The sequence below is a fragment of the Coturnix japonica genome, chromosome Z (genome assembly GCF_001577835.2).
Source record: "Coturnix japonica isolate 7356 chromosome Z, Coturnix japonica 2.1, whole genome shotgun sequence".
NCBI classification, from domain to species: Eukaryota; Metazoa; Chordata; class Aves; order Galliformes; family Phasianidae; genus Coturnix; species Coturnix japonica.
Window position 1 is genome coordinate 50801057 of NC_029547.1, and position 21634 is coordinate 50822690.

General features: G+C 43.1%; 1 protein-coding gene across 9 annotated transcripts in view; it reads right to left on the reverse strand.

The window, feature by feature from the left end:
• CAST (calpastatin) overlaps positions 1–14818 on the reverse strand; it is a 60152-nt gene extending 45334 nt beyond the window's left edge. For 3 of the 9 annotated variants that reach the window (XM_015849668.2, XM_015849667.2, XM_015849666.2), the window contains exons 1-2: positions 14594–14818; positions 7981–8043 (exon numbers count right to left, since the gene is read on the reverse strand). In XM_015849668.2, the coding sequence (XP_015705154.1) occupies positions 7981–8043; positions 14594–14803 (273 nt within the window). In that variant the 5' untranslated portion in view covers positions 14804–14818. Of the gene's footprint in view, positions 1–2275; positions 2375–7980; positions 8044–14239; positions 14463–14593 lie in introns of those variants that run through there. The other 6 variants (XM_015849673.2, XM_015849670.2, XM_015849674.2 and 3 more) reach the window with 4 other exon arrangements.
• Between the last annotated feature and the right edge of the window lie 6816 nt (positions 14819–21634).

Here is a 21634-nt window from a genome sequence, read left to right on the forward strand (position 1 = left end):
AACAATTTATGAGTAAGACTTTAAAGTATTAATTGTGTAAAGTAAGACAGGTAGGTCATTGCACTACAGAAATAACTTATAACAAAATAGGAAGTAACGATGTATCTCAGGCAGGGAAGTACAGATACAAAACTAAGAGCAAAATGATAGTTTTTGTAGTGACTAAGTAAACTTGCAACTGAAACAGAACAGGATATCCCCTCTGAACCTGCGCTGTTCAGCAACTGCTGAAATGATTTCTAGTGAATACATTAATAATAACCACAGCAAAATGTATCAATTCTTTGAAGGCAGCAGATGGAGAAGACCAAACCACTTTCTCTGACAAATGGAAGCTCAAGATCTACAAGATGAAGTGTTTACACTTCAATTACTCTCTGCAGTAGAGAAGTCAGTAGAATGATGATGGCTCAGATATCGTAACAAGAAACCTGCATTCAAACTCAGTTCTCAAAGGATTGTATAATAGCTACTTTAACAGAATAGCAATCACAGTCTTCTGTATTAAGGTCATTTCCATGTCACTCTCTCACTGCAGGTCAGCTCCAAAACCAGAAAACCATCTCCATAAGCAGTGCTGCACACTCAACCATCAACATCCAGTCAGAGCCTGAGGGAGAGGACTTTTAGGGCTATTAACCAAAGACTAACATCACCTCTCTGCTATCTATCCCATAATACATTTGTAAAAGGAGGAAAACTGGCAATGTCAAACTACCGAGTTCATCATTCTCCTGCACTTATTAAAGTAATGATTCTGGGAAGTACAACACTCCCCCCCAAGCATACCAGCTCTAACACCCTTCATGAGCATCAGTGCTGTTCTGTCTTCCACTCCTCCTTGAAAAAGAAAAATATTTTTCTCCTGTGACAGTCTCAGACCCAAACAGCTAAAGAACTACCTTTTAGCTGTACTCAGATCTCATTTCCCTATCTGACAACAGCAGAGTTAATGAAATATGAAAGCATAACTTATTTCTATAAAGAAGTAGAAGATCTCAACAAGACCTTTGACACCATCTCCAATAATACCAATAAGCAAACTAACAATGTGTGGGATAGACAAGTGGCCAGTGAGTTGGACTGAGAACTGACTTATTAGCAGAGATGAGAGGCTTGTAGTCACTGGCAGACTCCTTTGGAGGCCTGCAGTAAGAAGTGTTTCCCAGAGGTCAGTACTGGGTCCCACCTAGAAGCATTTACCAGGGGTCAGTACTGTTTCTTCATCAACGACCTGGATGATGGGATAGAGCGTACCAGCAAGTTTGCTGATGATATAAAGCTGGAAGGAGTGACTGATAACAAAAAGGCTCCGCTGCCATTCAGCAAGACCTGGGGAGCCTGGAGAGTTAGGCAGAGAGAAATGTGATGGAGGAATACCTGCAGAGGAATAACTGCATGCATCAGTACAGGCTGAGGGCTGATCTGCTGGAAGGGATCTCTGCAGAGAAGGCCCTGGGTGTCCTGGTGGACAGCAGCACAATGAGCCAGCAGTGTGCCCTTGAGGCCAAAACCAATGGTATCCTGGGATGCATTAAAAACAGCATGGCCAGCAGGATGAGGAAGGTGATCCTGCCACTCTGTCCTATCCTAGTAAGGCCACATTGGAGTATTCTGTCCAGTTCTGGACTTCCCATCTCAAGAAAGACAAGGAACTTCTAGAGAAATCAGTGGAGGGCCACGAAAATGCTTAGGGTCCTGGAGCATCTCCTTTACGGAGAAAGGATGAGAGACATGGGACCGTCCAGCTTAAATAAAAAACCTAAAATGTTAGATCATTTCTGAGGCTTGTTCCTGACCTGGACAGGCAAAGCTGAAGTGAGCAGCAGGGTTCATCATTTTTATATTTCATATATCAGCCTACAGACCCATCCCATGGGCCCAAGTCATGTGGCACCCCCTGGGCAGCATGAGGGATCTGCCTCTTGTTAGTAAGCTTTAAGAAGGCTCAGGAAAGGTAGACTCCAGCTGCCTACTGGGAGCATGGAAAATGAAACCTGACTTTTCTCACAGGTGTCAAGTAGCGAGCACTCTCCTCCCCACCTCTCTCCTTTGGGATCAGGGCAGAAGAGATGCCACCTTCTCATGCTCCAGGGGTGGGGGTGAGGGATGGGAAAGGACAGCTGATGCAACCCTTGAAACTCAACAGTTTTTAATGATTGCATCTCCTTTGGCTCTCTGTAGGGTGTCAGTATGCTTTGCCCCTCTCTGCTACTTGCTGGCACCAGGACAGCTACACACTACGCAGCTGCAGGGTGGATGAGAACCCCCTTGCCTGGCCCACGTGGTACATCCTTTCAGCCACCTCACAGCAAGAGCCATAGGTCCCAGCTCCCAACTGCCATGTTTTGGTCACCATGGGACACTCAGAATCCTATTGCCATGGCCACCCCTATAAACACAGGAACCCCATGTCCAGAACCCCAGTTGCTGAGCCAGAGCAGCCTGTGGCACCTGGACTCTGCAGGAAATATACAAGAAGCTTTCCCTTGGAGGACTGAGGATGGATCAGCCACCTTTCAAGAAGAGGCAGCTGATGGAAAGAGTCATTGACAGCAAACCCATGGAGGTGGATCCACCTCTGGAGGACAACCTGATGGAAGTGGATCTACCTCCATCAGAGCACACTGGTCACCACACCATCACTGTCAGGCTGACCAGAAAGAGATCATGCCCCAAACACCACTGCAGGGGCACTAGGATCCCTGCACCTCCATCCAAATGGCTGCCTCGATGCTGGTGCTGATCCTCCCATCCTCTAAGTTTACCGTTAGCTGGGAGAGCCCCAGTTCAGGGCCATCCTGCAGGCTCACATGAAGCCTCCATTTCCTGGTAATTCTTTTGACAGCCAAGGCTCCTACAAGCCCGTTGTTACCATCTCATTCCCTCCTCCCTACCCATGACCTCTCATCTCTTCTTTACCAAGTCCTGAGCAAAAGGGAAAGGCAGGGACTGCCAGCCTCTGAGCTGCTGCCCCTGGGCAGCAGTAAGAGTCCAGCAGAGGGACCTAACCCCCAGAAACCTCAAACACTGCAGGGATGAGAGAATCATGTAAGTTTATCATCACCCAGGTAAGCCCCAACTTGAGACCATCTTGCAGGCTCACATGGAGCCTCCATGTCCTAGCAATTTTTCTTTTGACAGACAAGGGTCCTGTGAGTCCTTTCTTCCTGTCTCCTTCCCTTATTCCTCTCCAGGGGAGGAGGAGGGATCAAACAAGTGACAGAGGTACTGCAGAGAAGCAGACTTCAGCTTGGACAAAAAGTGCTGAACTTCAGCAGGAAGATCCAGTCCAGATGCATCATTTGGACTTTTTTTTTTTTTCCCCAATACAGGGAAATCAATAATTTTTAATAACAATGCAAAATAACAATAATATAAAAACAAGAACACAAAATAAACAACTTTTCTTTTATGAAAAGAAAAGCAATAATTGTCTGCTTTTCTGTTTTTTACAGTTTTACAGTCTGTATGTAGATTCCCACATCCTCTCCATGCCCTTCTCCACATAAGAATGTACTCTGGAGCAGGACACACTGCCCTCATTTCCAGCCAGAGGAATAACCACAGAACTGCACATCTCATGTATGGCCCCTTGCCATGCCTCATCACTGTCTGGTATGTCAGAGGACATTTTACATAGAGCCAAAAGGTTGCGTTATGAACTGTCATGCAGGAAAAGAGCTCTGCAGAGAAGGATCTCAATCTCCTGGTGGGAAGCAAGTTGGTCATGAGACATGCAGTATGCCCTCACAGCAAGTAAGGCCAGTGGTATCCTGGAGAGCACTAAAAACAGCATGGTCAAGGGAGGTGGCCCTCCTCCTCAGCTCCGCCCTGGTGAGGCCACATCTGGAGTACTGGGCTCAGTTCTCGGCTCTCCAGTTCAAGATGGGGAACTTCTACACAGAGTCCAGCAGAGGGCCACAAAGATGGTTAGTGGCCTGGAGTATCTTCTGTGTGAAAATGGCTGAGAGGCATGGGACTATTCAGCCTGGAGAAGACTGCAGGATATCTTATCAATGCTTATAATTATCTAATGGGCAGGCACAAAGTGGATGGCGCCAGTCTCTTTCCAGTGGTGCTCAGTGAAAGGACAAAGGTTGGTGGGCACAAACAGAACACTGGCAGTTCCATGAAAACATGAGGAAAGGCTTTTTTTTTTTTTACTTTGAAGGTGACACAGCACTGGAACAAGACTGACTGTGGATTCTTCTCTGGAGAGGTTCAAAACCTGCCTGAATGTTTTCCTGGGCAGTCTACTGTAGGAAACCTTCTTTTGCAAGGGAGTTGGGCTTAATGATCTACAAAGATCAAACTTGAAAGCACTGCATTTGACATCCCAAGAAGGCTTAAAAAAATAAAAAAGAAAAAAAAAGAAAAAAAAAAAAGAAGAAGAAAAAAAGAACAAAAATACAGTTTAAAATAAGTAACTTGTTATCAAAGCAGAAAGAAATCTCACAAACACTCTCATCATTTACTCCTGATCCTCCAAAATTTGAATCAATAACATTCACCCTACCACATTTCTTACCAGTCATAGTGTTGTTACTCAGAATAATGCTCCTGCACTCCAACTAACTCTAATGTTTGTTTTGGATAAGAAATCTGCATCAGGATTTAAAAATGACAGAGAAATCCCATAGTTAGAGGAAAGAATCAATTTTAAAAGAACAATAGTGTTTCAAAGTCAGTTACTGTTATCATGCTTTCAAAATAAGGATCATATTTCCTGTTTAGTAAATAATAATAAGTTAAGGAAGTGGCACATATTTTGTCTACCCTGCTTGAAAGCACGACCTGAAATTGCAGTAAGCATTCACTTGGATCTTATTTCATACCATCTTTGTTAAAATACACCCTTGCTTCAATTCGGGGCTTCAAATTCCTAAACATTTTACACTGTCTTCCTTTTATAGAATCCTAGAATTGCTTAAGTTGGAGAAGACCTCAAAGATCATCTGAACCCAACAGATGTTATTGGACTGCCCAACACTTTGGAATACTTCACAGGAGATTAGGGCAGGATTAAGATTTGTGCTTGAATCAGTTTAGCTGAGATTCCCAAATGAGGAGTTGCATTCTTTTGCTAACCCTTCGTCCCCAGTAGCATCCCTCTGAAGGGACAATACCAAGCAAAGAAGAATACAGATGTGTGACAAGGCAATTCACTATAACACTGTATCTACTTTTCTGAGACCAGACAAAGATTCAGGCAACCATTACCCTCTCTCCAACAGTAGCAAACAGTAGATACAATAGAAAGCAAAAACAGCTATGTAAAAATAGCTCAAATGTATGCTGATACTCTTTCTCACAAACTCATAAATTAAAAAAAAATCTATGGCCCAGCATCTTTAATTTCAAGATATTTTATGTACTATCCTGGGTTTCCATGTAGTAATTTTACTCTCCCCCCTTAAAATTATTTCTGTACCATCCAAAATATTCTGTAGCTGTAATTCCTTTGTGGTATATAAATTCCAAAGTGACTGGAAACTGCTGAAAGGGAACACATATGCTTGAAGATGATGTTAAGATGAAAGGTTAAAAAAAACTATGTGAGTTGTCTCTCACATACTAAAACTTCACATAAAAGCGGTCAAAAGTCTTAGTTCACTGGGAGGAAAGGAGAAGAAATTTGCTATTTCTCACATTTCGCAATGCTGTCTTGCAAACATGTGGACTCAAGACCATAACATCTCAAGTCTTCACAGAGTGAGGACCTAGAGGCATGGATATGGTTAAATGGCAGCATGTTCTGTAGCATGGCAGGTACACCTCAGCTGCAAATGTATAAAATACATTCAAATGCATGGGCAACCATCAATTCCAACACTGATCATTTATTTTATGCTAATGTCTACCACACACACATCCACAAGCAATGAAAACATTTTAAGGTCAACTTAAGATTCGCAGTGCCTGACCTTATTTAAAATGTGAATTTAGCAATTTTAAGGTTCTGAAATGCAAGACACAAAGAGATAAGGTACATGTCCAGTAAGTTGAATCTGTGTCTATGAGCACTACTCAGTACAAACATAACACATGCACATGTTATCTTTGGATCATGTGGATAAAGAGTTGCCTGTATCTCCTTTCACTTACATATTCTAACACATATGAATTTTCCAGCTGTCTCCCTTATAGCAAAGCACTTATTTGTAGAAGATACTGCATGGCTACATACTCCATTGGTCATAATTAGACTGGCAGATGATACATTTTTCAATCTAAAGCTGACCATTCCTGGGGCAAGGAGATCACTCAGTCTGTCCTGAAGCCTGAGTAGCACCGCTGAAATAAGGCAAAAAGGATCACAGTGTGAGGGTGTCTCTTCCTTAATACCATACAAATAGTAATGAAGCAAAGGAGATCAACCCTTCCAAGAGGAATGTGGGCCCTGTAGGGACAGATCTCACAGACATATCCCTATTAAACTATCACAAAATATTTCTCTGTTGTACTAGATGAAACAGCACTGAGAATCTGTGCACCCTAAGTGCTTCCAAGTAACTATCATTGGCTGCTATAAAGAACCAGGGTTTAAAAAAATAAAATAAAAAATAATGGGCATAACATATTAATGCCACATCTTAGTTTTGTTTTCAGACCAAAGAGACTAAAGTTAGCATTGTAGAAGAAGGAGATACATAAATTAGAACATTAATACTGTTGTAAAAGCAAAAGCATCTGAACAGTAACTCCACTATCCAAATTACAGACTTCAGCTCCCACCAGTCCCACAAAATGGTAAGCATTTCTACATTAAAAGTAACAAGACGCAATCAAAAAAATCTGATATCTAACTAGGAACGTATAAATGAACAGCACTGCTGAAGAAAATACACTGTCTGGAGATAAGAGGATTGTGTACCCAGCGTAGACACCCATTTTTTGGTATTTGGTCAGAAAAGACTGGTATCTGCTCTTCTCATCTACCTCTGAAGACAGTAACAAGAGTGACTACTGTTCTTGATAGACACAGCAGTTAAAAGCACTATAGCTTAGCCAAAGTTCTTTTTTCAGATAGATTCTGCTAAGACTAAAATAGCAAATGTACCTACTTCCAGCTTCCCTTACACAAATAACTGATATTTGAAGTCAGCAAGTAGAAAAGTAGTAGATGCTTCCATTAACTCTTCTCTTTTTAAACCTGCTGCTAACATTCCTTGGAAAAGTACTGCTCCCATTTTTGAATCAGCTGAGAGGAATTAATGATCACTACTGGCACTTGCATCCTGGCTCAGACAGCACTTTCTTCTACTGCACAAGAGTGACTCACCATAGCACACAACATATCTCTGGGTGACTAACAGGGTTTAGGCCTCCTGGGAGAAGTACAAAGTACTGTTCTGAACACTGACTGCAACCCATATGGTTTCTGATCGTCATCAACAGCCTCTGTGATCAGACTATAAAACTGCCTGCTGTAAATTCAACATTGTAGCCCAGCATGAACTCCTGACTGGGAAAGCTTCATTCCTGAAAAACCCGTATCTTCAAAAAGTAGTATTTATTGAAAATACAGCACTGACAACACATATGCAAATGTGCCAAGATGTGGCCCAGATGTGAAAAAACTATGCATGAATATTCCCATTTGGAAGAAAATCCAAGGTACAAACAAGATAGGAAATGTGACAGAACATTCCACTTTATTCCTGCTTCCCAACCATCAAAAAGTCAGAACCATCAGATATGTATAAAGTGTACCTGCACTGCAGAATACACAAATCCACTGAGATCATTTCAACTGATGCTAAACTGAAGAATTTGTGAAAGCAGGAGACAAGAAAGAAAACAACAGGTGGCTCTGCAGCTTAAGACAAAACTGCACCTACCTGCAACAAATTGTGTGACTACAGTAATCACTTTTATCTGAAAATTATTACTTTGCTATCAAAAGGCAGAAATTTATATCAGATGTAATTCATTGCTCAGTTTTTCTTGTTAATATCTTTGCATTATTGAGTTTACCTCTGTTGCTTCTTTTTTCTCTCCTGATTTGGAAGAAGTTCCGTTTGCCTTCTTGTCACTCTGCTGTAAGTAAAGAAAAGAGAAACGTAAATATGAAGATCTTGAAATACCTTCCATGCTGAGCAAGTCTCAAATATCTTAATGCATATATGATGCAACTCTCACTCTCCACAATACAAAAGAACAATACATTTCCCTTCTCACTAATGGACAGATTTTTAAATCACAGAATGACTTGGGTTGGAAAGGATCTTAAAGATCAAACAGTTCCAACACTTCTGCTGTGGGCAGAGTTTCCACCCGCTAGATCAGGATGCCCAGGCCCCCATCCAACATGGTTTTGAATGCCTGTAGAGATGGGGCATCCACAGCTTCTCTGCACAGCCTGGGGCCAATGCTCCACCACTCTCTGCATAAAGGATTTTCTCCTAGTAGCTAATATAAATCTTCCCTTCTACTCCAAAATCTTTTCCCCTTATCCTGTCACTATCACAACATGAAAAAGTCTGTCTTTTTGCTGCTTATAAGCTCCCTTTAAGCACCAGGATGCCACAGTGACATCTCCCCAGAGCCTTCTGTACTCCAGCCCTCTGATGAACTTCATGCTCTTCTCTGAACCTGTTCTAACAGGTCAAAAATTTTCTGCAGAGGCCCAAAAGTCTGGATGTATCACTGCAAATGTGGCCTCATGAAAGCAGAGCAGAGGGACACAATCACCTCCTCTGCCCTGCTGCCCACTCCTCTTTTAATGCAGCCCGCTATACTGCTGGCCTTCCAGGGTGCAAATGCACAATGCTGGCTCATATCCAGTTCTCTTTCTATCAGAATACCCAAGTCCTCAGCAGGGCTGCTCTCAAGGAGTTCCTCTCCCAGTCTGTATGAGATTGCCCCAGGCCATGTGCAACACTTCACACTTGGCCTTGTTGAACCTCACCAGGTTCATACAGAACTACTTTTCAAGACTGTCCAAGTCCCTCTGGATGTCATCCCCTCCTTCTATCAAGTGCACCACTTGGCTTAGTGACATCAGCAAACTTGCTGAGGGCATAGTCAGTCCCACTAAAGTGCTGAAAAAGATGCTGAAAATCACCAGTGCCAACATTGACCCATAACGGACACTGTTCGTGCCCAGCCTCCATTGACCTGCTGGATGACTTCGACAGATTTCAGTCAGAAAGAAGATTTCAATAGCACTACATTTAACACTATTGTTGTGAGAAGTTCTGTAGGATATTCATATTATCACTCAGCCTTGATTAGCACGTCGCTCTCTGATGCTTCAGTAATGCTGTCAGTCCCACAGACTCCTGTAGAAACTGAACAGCTTTACCAGATAAACACTACATGTCCAACCAACATCTAAACTTTCTTCATAACCATACAGATGCTCATGATGTCCAATCCCTCTTACATGGAAGAGATCTGCTATTATGACTTCTAGAATTTTGCTGTTAGTACAAGACATAAACTCTGTCATGGTTCAAGCACAGGTGCACATCAAAAAATACATTCCTCTTCAAGCTTCCTGTGTCATCCCATCCAAGACATTAAAGTTCCTTCCACCTAACCCAGCGTGCCATTAGTCCTATTTATTCTTCATGTGTGGCAACATACTGAATATTCAGCAAGTACACTGTATTCAGCACAGGCTTTATTTTGCATCTCTGATAACAGAGAGTATGGTCCCACAAAAAACAAAACAAAACAAAAAACCACAAATTTTTCAACTGCATACTGTTTAATCTTAGAAAAAAAAAATGCTAAAAGCAAGTAATTTTGCCCATTAATAAAATAATAATAATAATAATAAAGCCATTATCTAATATCTCAGCTAGTATAACTTCCCAGGGCAACTCAGACATCAGAGAATGAGGATTCAAAACTGTTTGGTGGTGCTGAGTAAAGAGAAGGGATGAGTTTAGAGCCATCTATTCCTTTCTGTTTTGAAGACTGAGCAGCAGAAGTTTGCTAAAGCACTTAAGTAATGAGTTCCTCCGGCATTCTCTTTGCATGACTACAACTAGAAAGCAATGAGCCATGTATCACTAGACTATCTTTAGCTGGAATGTGCTCTAGCACAGCAACAGACAGGCTGGGGACGCAATAGCTGAATGAACAAATAGTACAAAATAAATAAGTCACATCTCTTATCCAATTCCATTAAGGTAGTACACGACAAAAAAAAAATCACATGTTGTTTTAAACAACTTCTAATAATTAAAGATTTTAAAATTAGTACAGGCATCACTGAGGCACTTGAAAAGTTTTAGAATTGGAAATACTATTCTCATATTCCCATTTTGACTTTTCAGTGGAAAACCTTACCATATAGGCTGTCTTTCCAGGTAAGATTTAGGTAGATTAATTCAATGCCCCATAAAAGCACTTCCAGTAAAGACACAATTAACCCAGTTATCTGTAGCTTTTATTACTACAGCCAACACACACCACACACATACCAGTAAAAGCAACATCAATAGATCTGCTTTCACTGACAAAAATCTGATTCCAGTGCCAGCACAGCTATAAAGTTCAGGACCTACGACTGCTGTTCAGCAAAATCATTTTATGTAGACCAGGCTCTGATCCTACATGCACACCCTCATTATAGGATCACAGACTCGTAGTCATACAATATCTCAAAGTGGAATAGACCCAATAGAATCATCAAATCCAATTAATGGCTTCACACAAGACCACCCAAACCCAAACCCTGCACCTGGGAGCACTGTCCAAACACTCCTTGAACTCTGGCACTGGGGCCGTGCCCACAGACTTGTGCATCCCGTTCCATGCCCACCATCCTTTGGTGCAGACCCCATCACCAGCTGCCCCTCCCCTGGCACAGCTCCATGCAGTTCCCTTGGGCCCTGTCACTGTCACACAGAGCAGAGCTCAGCGCTGCCCTCCACTCCCTGTGAGGAGCTGCAGCTGCCATGAGGGCTCCCCTCAGCTCCTCTGCTCGGTGCTGAGCACATTCAGGGCTCTCAGCCGCTCCTCACCCTTCTTGCCATCTTTGTTGCAGCACAACACTTTAAAAGCTGAGCTGCCCTGAACCTAGCTGCATCTCTTACTGTTATCAACACAGACAGCTTGTGGACAACTGCAAATGCATACTGCATAGAGTAAAAGGCTTTACTGGCTTCCCAAGTGGACATTAACTACCATAATGGAAGTTGGTTAACAAAGCAAGCACGTTTTCCTATATATTGCATGCATGTTGTCAGTCCTACTGGTTTGTTCTCTCAGGTTTGGGCGCAGCTTTAAAACAGTAACACCAACTAAAGTCCAGAATGATTCTTTTTCCTTTGCAAGTCACAGAAAGAAGGAACCCTACATAGATTCTACTGTGTGCACCTTTCCTTCCCATGTCCACATCTTTTTACTTGCCAAGGAAACCCACACCAGACAGGATCAAGAGAGCTCCCAGTCCCAGAACTACACTGTGTCCCAGCAGTTGGCTGAAGTGAAGAGCATCTGAACCTAAGTGTCAAGGCTCTTCTCCCACCTCTAGACTAGGCTGTTATGTACAGTAATCCCAGGCTCCCAGACAGAGCTTGGGGGAGGGGGGTAGAGTTAAAGGCAGGACAAAGGGGTTGGCAGTATTCCCTCAACTATTCCCCAGCATCAACTGCACAACCCTGAAGCACCCTAGGGAGGCCAAGTACTCCAGCTCTGCCATGCCTAAACTCAAGTCAGGCAAGGGTTAGGCACTTGAAGCCTAAGCTGTGTCAAACAGCATCTACAATAATGAGGCTCCAATTCAAAATTTAAATAAGGTTTAAACACTTGGAACAAACATGTAAGTCTACACCAAAGTGATTTTTATTCAGTCACTTAGAGTCTGTGTAAACATTAAGCACTGATGCTCTCTGGCCTCGGATAATAAAAGTCTACAAAGGCATAATCTCACTTGAAAGTCTGCCACCTTGAGGAAGTAAACTGGGAAAGCACAACTTGCTTATCCACCTTCCATGAAGATCACACTGGTTCCATTAAAAGCTTATGTTTAAGACATGAGAAGGGACCCTATTTTAAAATCAACCTTCATCAGCTCCCTTTTGCTTTGCATTTCCAAGTGCCGAGTCTTCAGATTTAAATAAATTAATCAATTTGCTTAACAAGAAACTCAACTGAGCTTTCCTGGGATGGTATGCATGCCTCACTCTTCTATGTCCCCATGTGGGTGAGAGAGGTTGCTTTTGTTTTGGGCATTCTACTCTTTTTCTTGCTCACTTTTCTTACAGTGACAAAGAAATGTATGCACACGGTAACAACATACCCATACCAATGGCTGAAGCAGCTCCAGCTATGTCACAAAAAGAGCCAGCACACACTTTCAGTTAGTTAAACTTAAAACGTAACTTATTTTCAACTCTTTCCTGTTTAAATCAAATTGGCCGCAAATATTTTTCACTAAAGACAAAACAAACAAAACCACTCACAATCACAACATCTGGGGGAAAAAAAAAAACACCCAGTAAAAGTATCATTAACAAGAAAGTTTATCATCTTCAATTTGTTCCGTACGCACAAAAACATCTCGACGCTATTGCTTCAGCACATTTACCTTCAGATTCAAAATACTAATAACAGAATGTACGACTGCATCCTCAGCTTACACTTGTAAAAATCAGACTTCATCTGAAACTCCTGCTCCTTGACATTCTTTCTAAATCTCAGGAGTTCCACTAGCAGCAGCAGGCCCTCAGTTCAAATATGCTGCATTTCAGCAGTCAGCAACAACATTCAGTAACTGGGTAAGAAGGGAAGTCTGCCTGCAACAGCCTCATCTTAAGTCAACTAACTGCATTGCTGCTGATGATGATGAAGACAAACATTTTATACTGACAGGAATCTGACCATCATATTTCAGTCGAAATTGAGAAAAAGACAGAGATTTTTGATGCTGCTCAAAGAACTGACAGATAAAAGACGCGTCAAGGAAGTGCAGAGAGAGCATAGGTGAAAGCCAGATTCTTCTTACAGCCCTTGCATTATGCTTTGCGCACATATCCTAGGGAAACAGCAACAACAAAAACCATCACCTAACACAAAAAACACCGAATCTCTCATGCCTGTTCCTTTCTTCCTTCTCTCCTGCTGCACTCCCTCATCTATTAGACCGTGATGCCCTCCAGGAAGAAACTGCCCCAGTAAATGATAGATGTTCACATGGATGGCGAGGACACTGGTCTTGCACAAAGGCCAGTAGAGATGTGCTGGTGCCAGTAACTGCAGAGATTGCTTTCCAACAGAGTTCAAGAGGAGTGGTTTCCCTCTGTGAATGCGGGCAACGAGGTGGTCTTAGTATCTTTCCCAACCCTGGATTCAATGGCCCAGGACTACAGGGCCATCATCACTTAGTGCAACAGTTCTCAAACTTTCTTATTTCTGACTCTGCATTATCGTCACCATGCCGTATCACTGGCTTAATACAACAAATTACTTCCAAAAACACCACTAATCCATCATCTGAGCTATTCTGAGCAATGGAAAGTGCAATTAGAAATCGAGGGAATCCCATATACCTCAGCAATTATTCAGGAAATATGTTAAATCAGTCATTTCTCTGAAAGACGCCTCTCCTCTTACAAAGTTTCTCTAAAACTTTAACAGAGGGCAGGCTCCCTCTCGCCACTCCTCTGAAAGACTTTTCAGCTTCCTGCTATGACTAATAATTCAGACGACTTCTAAGCAATTACAGGTCCTGTCAGACTAATGAGCATTAACCAAGCTGAGCTGAACCACAGAGAGCCATGAGAGCTGAGGTTTACTCAGAGACTGTTCAGCGAGACAAAACTATTCCTGGCAGCTCCACGACCCACCTGCAGTTAAACACACGTTTCCAAAAACAGGCACAACGCAGGATTTTCACCCAAAGCAGAAACAAACCCCCGCAAGCTCTGCCTTACACTGCGTATCACCAATTGCTGAGTTCTGATCGAATGGCACAGTTTAGTCACTTCTAGAGCTTGCATTATTCAGAGCATCACGAAAACAGCCGTCAGCACAAAACGAGCCCACGTCCCAGCATCGCTTAAACAAAGAACACAGCAGAATTTCGGAGCTACATCCAGAAAACGCCAGGCTTTCACAGGACCTGACGCACAACAACACGAGCACGTGAAGAGCGCCCATCCGCCGCCCATCACTCCCACCTCCCCGCTCATTCGTGTCACAGCCGGGCGACCCCGCCCGCAGCCGCTGTGCGGAGCCCTCCGCAATCCGTAGCCGCAGCCCCGCATTTCACATTTACCGTGGCATACCACCAGCGTGCAAAAGCCATGGTGCTGCTCGCTGCTCCGCACTGCACGGCACGGCAATACAGGGCACACAGACGCACGGGCCGCGCCCCAGCAGCCACCTCCCTTCGGGGGCGGCACCCGCCAAGGGAGCGGCCAGAACCGCGCCCCAGCCGCCCCCGAGACCCGCATCGGGCGGGGCTGCGGTCCGGGCAGGAGGTCGGGGTTGGCCGAGGGGGTGGGGGGGGGGGGGCTCACGCTGCCGCTCGGCAGCTCCTCTGCATTGCAGCTGGAGGGTCGGGGTCCATCAGTGCAGCTGCCGTGCCCCCCGCCCGCCTCACACCGCGTTCGCGTCGCTCCCTGCCCACCTTACCGCGGCGGGGCCAGGGGGGCCCGAGCCCGGCTGGGACATGGCGCACGGAGCGGCTGCGGGCGGGGGGCGACCGGCGGCGGTGAGGAGCGAGGAACGCTGCCGAGCCGCGCAGCCAGTCCCTCCTCTTCCTGCCGGGCCGGGGGGGGCCGAGGGGACCGGGGCAGGGCGTCCCAGCTCGTTCTTCCAATGCAGGAGCGGCTTGCATTGTGTGGCTGTTGTCAAGGTTTGGGGGCGGGAGGGGGAAGTGTCGACACTTTCCAACTTTCGAGTGGAGTTACTGACAGTTTCACTGCTGTCTCCCCCCGTGGAAGGCCTATTTTCCGCAGCCTTTTGGCAAGGCTTGTGGATTCCGACAGACCTGAGCGCAAAACTGCTCGTCCCGTGGCCTCAGCCCGGGACTGATACGTGACCCGCAGCGCTAAGGCTCCCGTCAGTAGCACTCACTGGATATGTGGTCAGAAAGCTTTCCAAATATCCCGACCTGTGGAGTCCTCACAGAACTGAGCTCCTGACTGACAACAGTAATGACAGCTCTTCCAAAATACTGCAGAGGTTGTCGTGGTCACACAGAGCTGCTGGAAGTTGAATCATGACTGAGTAACCACGATCAAAACAGATATTCTCTGTAATAAGGCTAATAAGAGCAGCACTGGTTTCTGGACACGTACGTGTGTACTGAGGTCACATACACCAACAGGAGGAACAAGAAGTTTTCAGGGAATGCTCCTTCCCTTACCAGCCACACTCCCTGAGGCAGGAGGACAAAGTCCTTCCCAGCCACAGATCAAAGCCAGCCGCTGGGAAGCAGCCCCAGTTGATGCTGTTGGATGGGTGGGTGTATGCGAGGCCTCAGAATGGCTTCAGCCTCCAGGAGAGAAGCTGGGTAGGTCAGGCACATCCCCTGCCTGAGGCATTCCCTGCTCTTCCTGCACTTGGTGCACTCATCACTGGCCTTTGAAGTGATTCAATAGCACGTACGGGTTTTGCTTTCCACTCTGCCTAAAATTTTAAGCACGAGTTCACTGTGGTGGGAAGAACAGCACAGAGTCGTTCAGCTGCAGGCAGAAGGCCTGTCTGACGCAGCACTCCACGTAGGCAACTTTGTGTGCTTCACCCCTTCTATTGCCACATGCCTTGTGACAGCAACTGAAGCCGTCAGTGACTGAAATCCTGGAGTTACACAGAAATGAGGCAGTAATACAGGAAAAGCTTCATGCTGATCAGCATCCTGCAGAGTGCTGAGGGTTCTGCTGATCCACCACAAGGTCAATTTTAAGTTCTCTGGTGGGAAGTTAGGCATGAGGCACGAGGTTTGAAATGACCCTCAGAAATCCTGTTCAGGTGTACCATGTGTACCTACACAGAAGGACATATTCCAGAAGAACTCATCCTGCATCACTCCGTGCATAACATGGTAGCCCTGCCTGGCCTAGAAGGCGTGGTGGATGCCCTCCAGCATGGGATAGCTGCAGGGAGGAGCACAGAGCCTTAATCCAGATCTTGAAGCATCCGCATGCACCTGCGGTGTTCTGGAGACTGATCAGGTTTCTAAGTCATGTTGTTTGTTTGTTTGTTTTCTGTTGCATTTTCTCACAGTTCCTTCAAAGCATCTGCATTTCTCTTGCAAGTGAGCAAACCCACAGATACATGCTGAGATTTTACACTGCTCTGGGAGGCCTGCCAAGGGCTGATCATGAACAGACACAGATGATGATGGGCAGTCCAAAAATCGCATGTTCAGTGTGTATCTGCTGGAGCAACAGTGGCAGCTGCAGGAGCACAGGCTTTTTATTGTTGATAATATGCAATGGAAGCGAGTATTTAAAATAGTTGTCTTTATGTTTTGAACAGTCATTTAGATACACACTCCATGGGTATATTTATACTTCATCCCAAGGTACTGGCAGACAGATTGGAATGCAGAGTCACAGGTTCGTGTTTCTCTACCACACTCAAACTCCAGAGATCTCCAGTTACTGTGATATGCCTATGGATAAAAAGGCGCTGAAAGTTCTACTGAGATCCAACTAATTTATTTATTTATTTATTTATTTATTTATTTTTACCACATATGTATTTATTATTAACATAACTCCCATAAGAGTAGTACTTCATGGGTCATTCAGTAAATTAATGAAATTTAAAATTTCATGTATAACTGGACTTTCAGCTGAAACAGTTTAAAAAAAAAAAAAAAAGTACAGAAGTATAAAACAAGACAAACAAGTTGTTTGCTTTGCCTCCTCCCTCTTCCTCTGGTTTACCAAGAGACTCATGTCAGTTTTCTTTCTGTTCTCTCCCTCTGAACTCCAGACATTGCCTTCTTACGGACATTGTGGGATTTACATTTTTTCATTGGGCGCCTACAGTCCCACCCTGCTTTAAAACACAGCATTAATGAAGGCACACAACATATATTTCATCTTCTGCTTCTGTTCACAAAGCATTTGGTAAATGGAAATTAGGAAGTTTTTCAGTTACAGAAATCCTATTTGTTGGTATTCTTGCAGTACAAAGCTGGGTTTCAAACATTTATTATTAAAAAAAGAAACATTTATTTCTGTATACATTGATACCTGTATTATTCTAAGCATTGTAAATGTGCTCTCTTTCATCACATAAACTATATATCCTCTCTTTGCTTAGTGTGGATTGAAGACTTCCTGCTGGACTGCATGCCACTACTAAATGGAAATTTGCTCTGCACAGACAGAAGACACCAACCAAGAGAAAACAGGCATTGATTCTATAGTTGTCCTTGATTTCTATAATTTTATAAATCACAAAATATTGATCTGGAAATTAATTCAAAAGATTAAATCTGAAATCAAATAATTCTTGAAGCTGAATTTAATCTATATATACAGATGAATACAGATTTAGTGAAGGTTTCTTTTCTCCACAGCCAGTTTCCACTGGAGAGGCCCAACAGTGCTGTCAGTTTTGGGACCTGGCAGAGATTTAAGGCAGCTGAGATAAGATTGCAGTATTCCCAAAATAGTTGTGACTGTCGGATGGAGAACAGTTTAGGAATGTGTGCTTCAAGTCATTTATTTGTTTCAGTATAAATACAGCTTTTAGCATTTCTCTGGATTGGAGATAGATAAGAACGGTACAAGGTTGTTTGATATCCACGAGGTGAGATCCAAAAGGAAGTAAAATGTGTTGAGATGGGCGTTACCCTAATGAATGTCAAACATTGCAACTATGTAGGAGCGGCTAACCTGCAGCTTGTTTCTGTCTGCTGGTTTTATCTAAAAAGAGCTTCCTGGGATGAAGTATATTCTCTCAAATATAAAGTGTCTGTCAGTATATAAAGTATAAAACAAAATTAGAGCAAAGTTTATGTCTTTGACATTTCTGATTTTCTATAAACCTGGAGGAACTCTGCTATGTGCAATATTGGTACATAAGGAAATGACAATAGCCTTTATCTCAGATTCTCAAATCATAGACTGATTGGTTTCTAACGAGCTAAATAAGACTTTAGATAGCACTGCGTGAGCTGGGATGAAGAAAATCTGTGCATTCAGAAATTTTAAAGTCTTTATCCACTAGGTGGTCTCAAAATCAGTATAAAACCATGCTAGTAGAGTAAAATACACACCATTTAAGCACAGTGTACATTTTCAGCAGATAGAATTAAAAAACCTTTTTCTGTTCTATCAAATCCTTATGCTGCAAATGTAAAACCCATGTGGGAGATGTAAACTTCCATATACTTCCTGGCTATCTGCTCAATGATGATCAATTTCCATTTGACACTGAAACAATGTTTTTCCCTTGAGAGTACAGGAATTCTCCCCAGCATCACTCCACACCAGCCTCCAAAAACTGAGGTTAGGCAATGGGCCCCTTAGTTAAGCTTTCATCAGTTTGGTTTCAATACTTCCAGTTTTTGGGGGAAAGGGCAGACGTTTTATTCTACTGGGGGCAGATTACTGCCAGTTTTGTAATAAAAAATACCTCCAAATGAAATTTGTCCTGAGATTATTAACATTTGCAGAGACTTAAGAGAGAATGGGTTATGAAAAATAGCTGCAGGTTTCTGCACATCCTGTAAAACAAGCTCTAATGTTGTTTGCATTGGTTTGAAAAGGTGCAGTAAATCATACATGTGAGTGATTTCCCATGGGCCATCCACAGTTAATGAAGATGAGGTTTTAAGTGCCACCACATCACAATGTACCGTGATTCTTTTTTCCTATTTTGTTTTATGTTTTCTTTTTCTCATCTACTTGTGCACAGATCCATACAAAATCAGAGCTCAAGAAGACCAATACAGATAAAAGTACAGGTTATGACTAAACTGAAAGAAAAACAAACAAAAACCTACACTAGAAAGTATTATATATTGTGTTCATAGTGTATTTATACATAATATGTATATGTACCTGCATGTATACCTAGATATATATATAATATTATATATATATATATATAAAATATTATATATACCATATATGTATATATCCATGTATCTACCTCTCAGTGTTTTTGTACAGTTCCATGATACAATGCACTATATCATTAATCAATATTCTTGTGATTCCCAGGTAAAATAAAAGACTAATGACTAAACATTAAACAATATTCACTTACAGCAAAACAACACTGAAATATATAGTTAATTAAGCCGAACATATGCAGTAAAATATTAACCCAGAGACAGAATTTCAATAGAAATCTTGGAGAATCTCTAGAGCCAGGTGGCAATCAGAAAAGGGAGAATAGCTCCTCCATGTGCCTCTGCTCTGCCTTCATAAGGGACATCCACAGTATGAGCCTTCAGCAGCACAAAGTGGGCTGGGAAGAGGACCACAGCACCACAAAAAGTGGTCATTTTTGTGACTGACCCCAAGGGCCTTGCAGGAGCAGTATGATGCTGGTTTTAAATTACAAAAGTGCCAACCCTGCTAAATATCTTTTCATGTTTCTTTGTTCTGCTTCCTACAAGTGTTTTGTAAACTCTTTGCTGTGTTGGCTGGGAGACGATGCTCCTTCACATTTATTTTCCACAGCTGCCTGTGAAATGAGATGTCAGAAATTATACAAGTATTTCTGTGGTATTTTCCTCTGCACTTGTGGCAGCTTATATAAAAACAAGGAAATTACAGTACGGTGCCCTGCTTATTCTCATGAGATGCAGCACACCTGCCCTTCCTACATGGATGCTATGCTGCACCTGGGTGGCTGGGTGTGCATCCCAACAGCTTTCATCTGTTGCATTGTTGGGAAAGGAGGATGCTTCTGCCTTTAGTGTTGCTAACTGGACATGGAGGAGTGTTGAGAGAGGTCACCTAGTGTGCTGGTAGAGGACAAAGATGTTGACCCTGAGTTTTGTTTATGCACAGCACTTTCCATCAGACCACATTTATGTTCTGATTACCAAGCTTAAAAACAGGGCTATATCAGTGATGAAGAAAGATTACATACATTATCCTCTTTAGTATGCCAACTATGTGAAGTCTAAAGGTGTTTTTCATTTAAATGCACACTCTTTCATAATAGCGTAATTATCTGTATAAACTTTATTTGCATGCAGCCACACATTCACACATCCATATATATATACACACGCACATAAATATCTGTCACGCTTTAGAGCAAGAAAAATAGCATTGTCAACTACACTGCTGATCACAGCCTCTCTGTGTGCCTGAAAACAGGAATGTAAGCAGACAGAACTGCCCAGAATGTAGCACCACGCTGCTGAGTCATCTCCTACAGGCTGGACAGGGGCTGCTGGATGCTGTCACGCATTTAGCAGTCTTGTTGCTGTCTGGCTTGTCTTGGGCAAACTCAACTAGTTAACTACAGCCGCCACTGGAAGTGAGATTAACTCATTACAGACCACATTAACATTAATAGCCGTGTCTCCAAACTGAGGTTTCCTTGCAGCATGACATTCCTGAACCTATTATATCCATCTGCCACTTTCCCATTACTGCCGTGCTCTGATGTTTGCTCTCTTCATCATCAGAGACTGCATACCCCGAGCAGGACTGAATCCCTCCGATCAGTGACTTTAGGTTATATTTTTATTTTGGGTTATTACTATACTTTATATCTTTAAGGTTTCTTCCAACCCAAGACATTCTGTGACTCCATGACAAAAGACAGCTTCCAGTGAAAACAACAGACAGGAAGTCAAAGTAAGTACAGGCTATTAAGGACAAATTTTGTGGAGAGCTGCAACACTGTTTTGCAGGACATTGCTTCCTGTTTCAGAAATATGGAAAAAAAATAACTGAGCTTAGTCAGAAGGGGAATATGCGTAACATGAAAAATATTTCACAATTATATACTGTTTTGTCAGAACTATAAAAGAAGAAAAAATCAATTTTTTTAAAAGCAGACAGTAAACTGAACTAATGGCTAAGAGTGAATAGCTGGAAACAGGACCATAGCACTCTGTGCAGCTTGGCTTGTCACTGAGCTCAGAGCATGGAAAATAAGCCCTCACCTTTTGTTGCAACCCTAATGCTCGTTCTGCTGTGCTTCACTCACTAAACACATCACTCCCGCCTGGGTAACTGCTTGTAGCTATTTTCTTGCTGTGAAATAGCCCAATAATATCAACCATTGATTCATTCAAGTGTCCAAGGATCAGTGTCAAGACATAAAGCACTGTACACACTGTTGTGAGGTAAGCTTCCCGTAGCAGCTCCCTCCCAGCTAATGCTTTTCTGAAGACAAATACAGCACTAGTGGTACTGGTGCAGGAATAATTTCCTCAGCCTGCACTGCTTCTGCTTGGAAGCAGTTATCCTGTCTAAGCTGTGTGCTAGTTTAATGTTTGCCCATCCATGGGCTGTGGAGTGGCTGTGTTGCAGTGAGACCAGTTTCTGTGCATGCTCAGGACTAGGCATCAGTACATGAAGGCAGAGGACTTTGTTTGTCGTGAAACTACACAGTAGTGTGATCCAGTGCAAGTTCACTCCAGGTGATGTGCAAACCATTGCAAAAGTAACAGAGTCTTGAGCACCTCAGAAAATCCCAAACCCACATTTTCTACCCAGAAGAATGCACCACA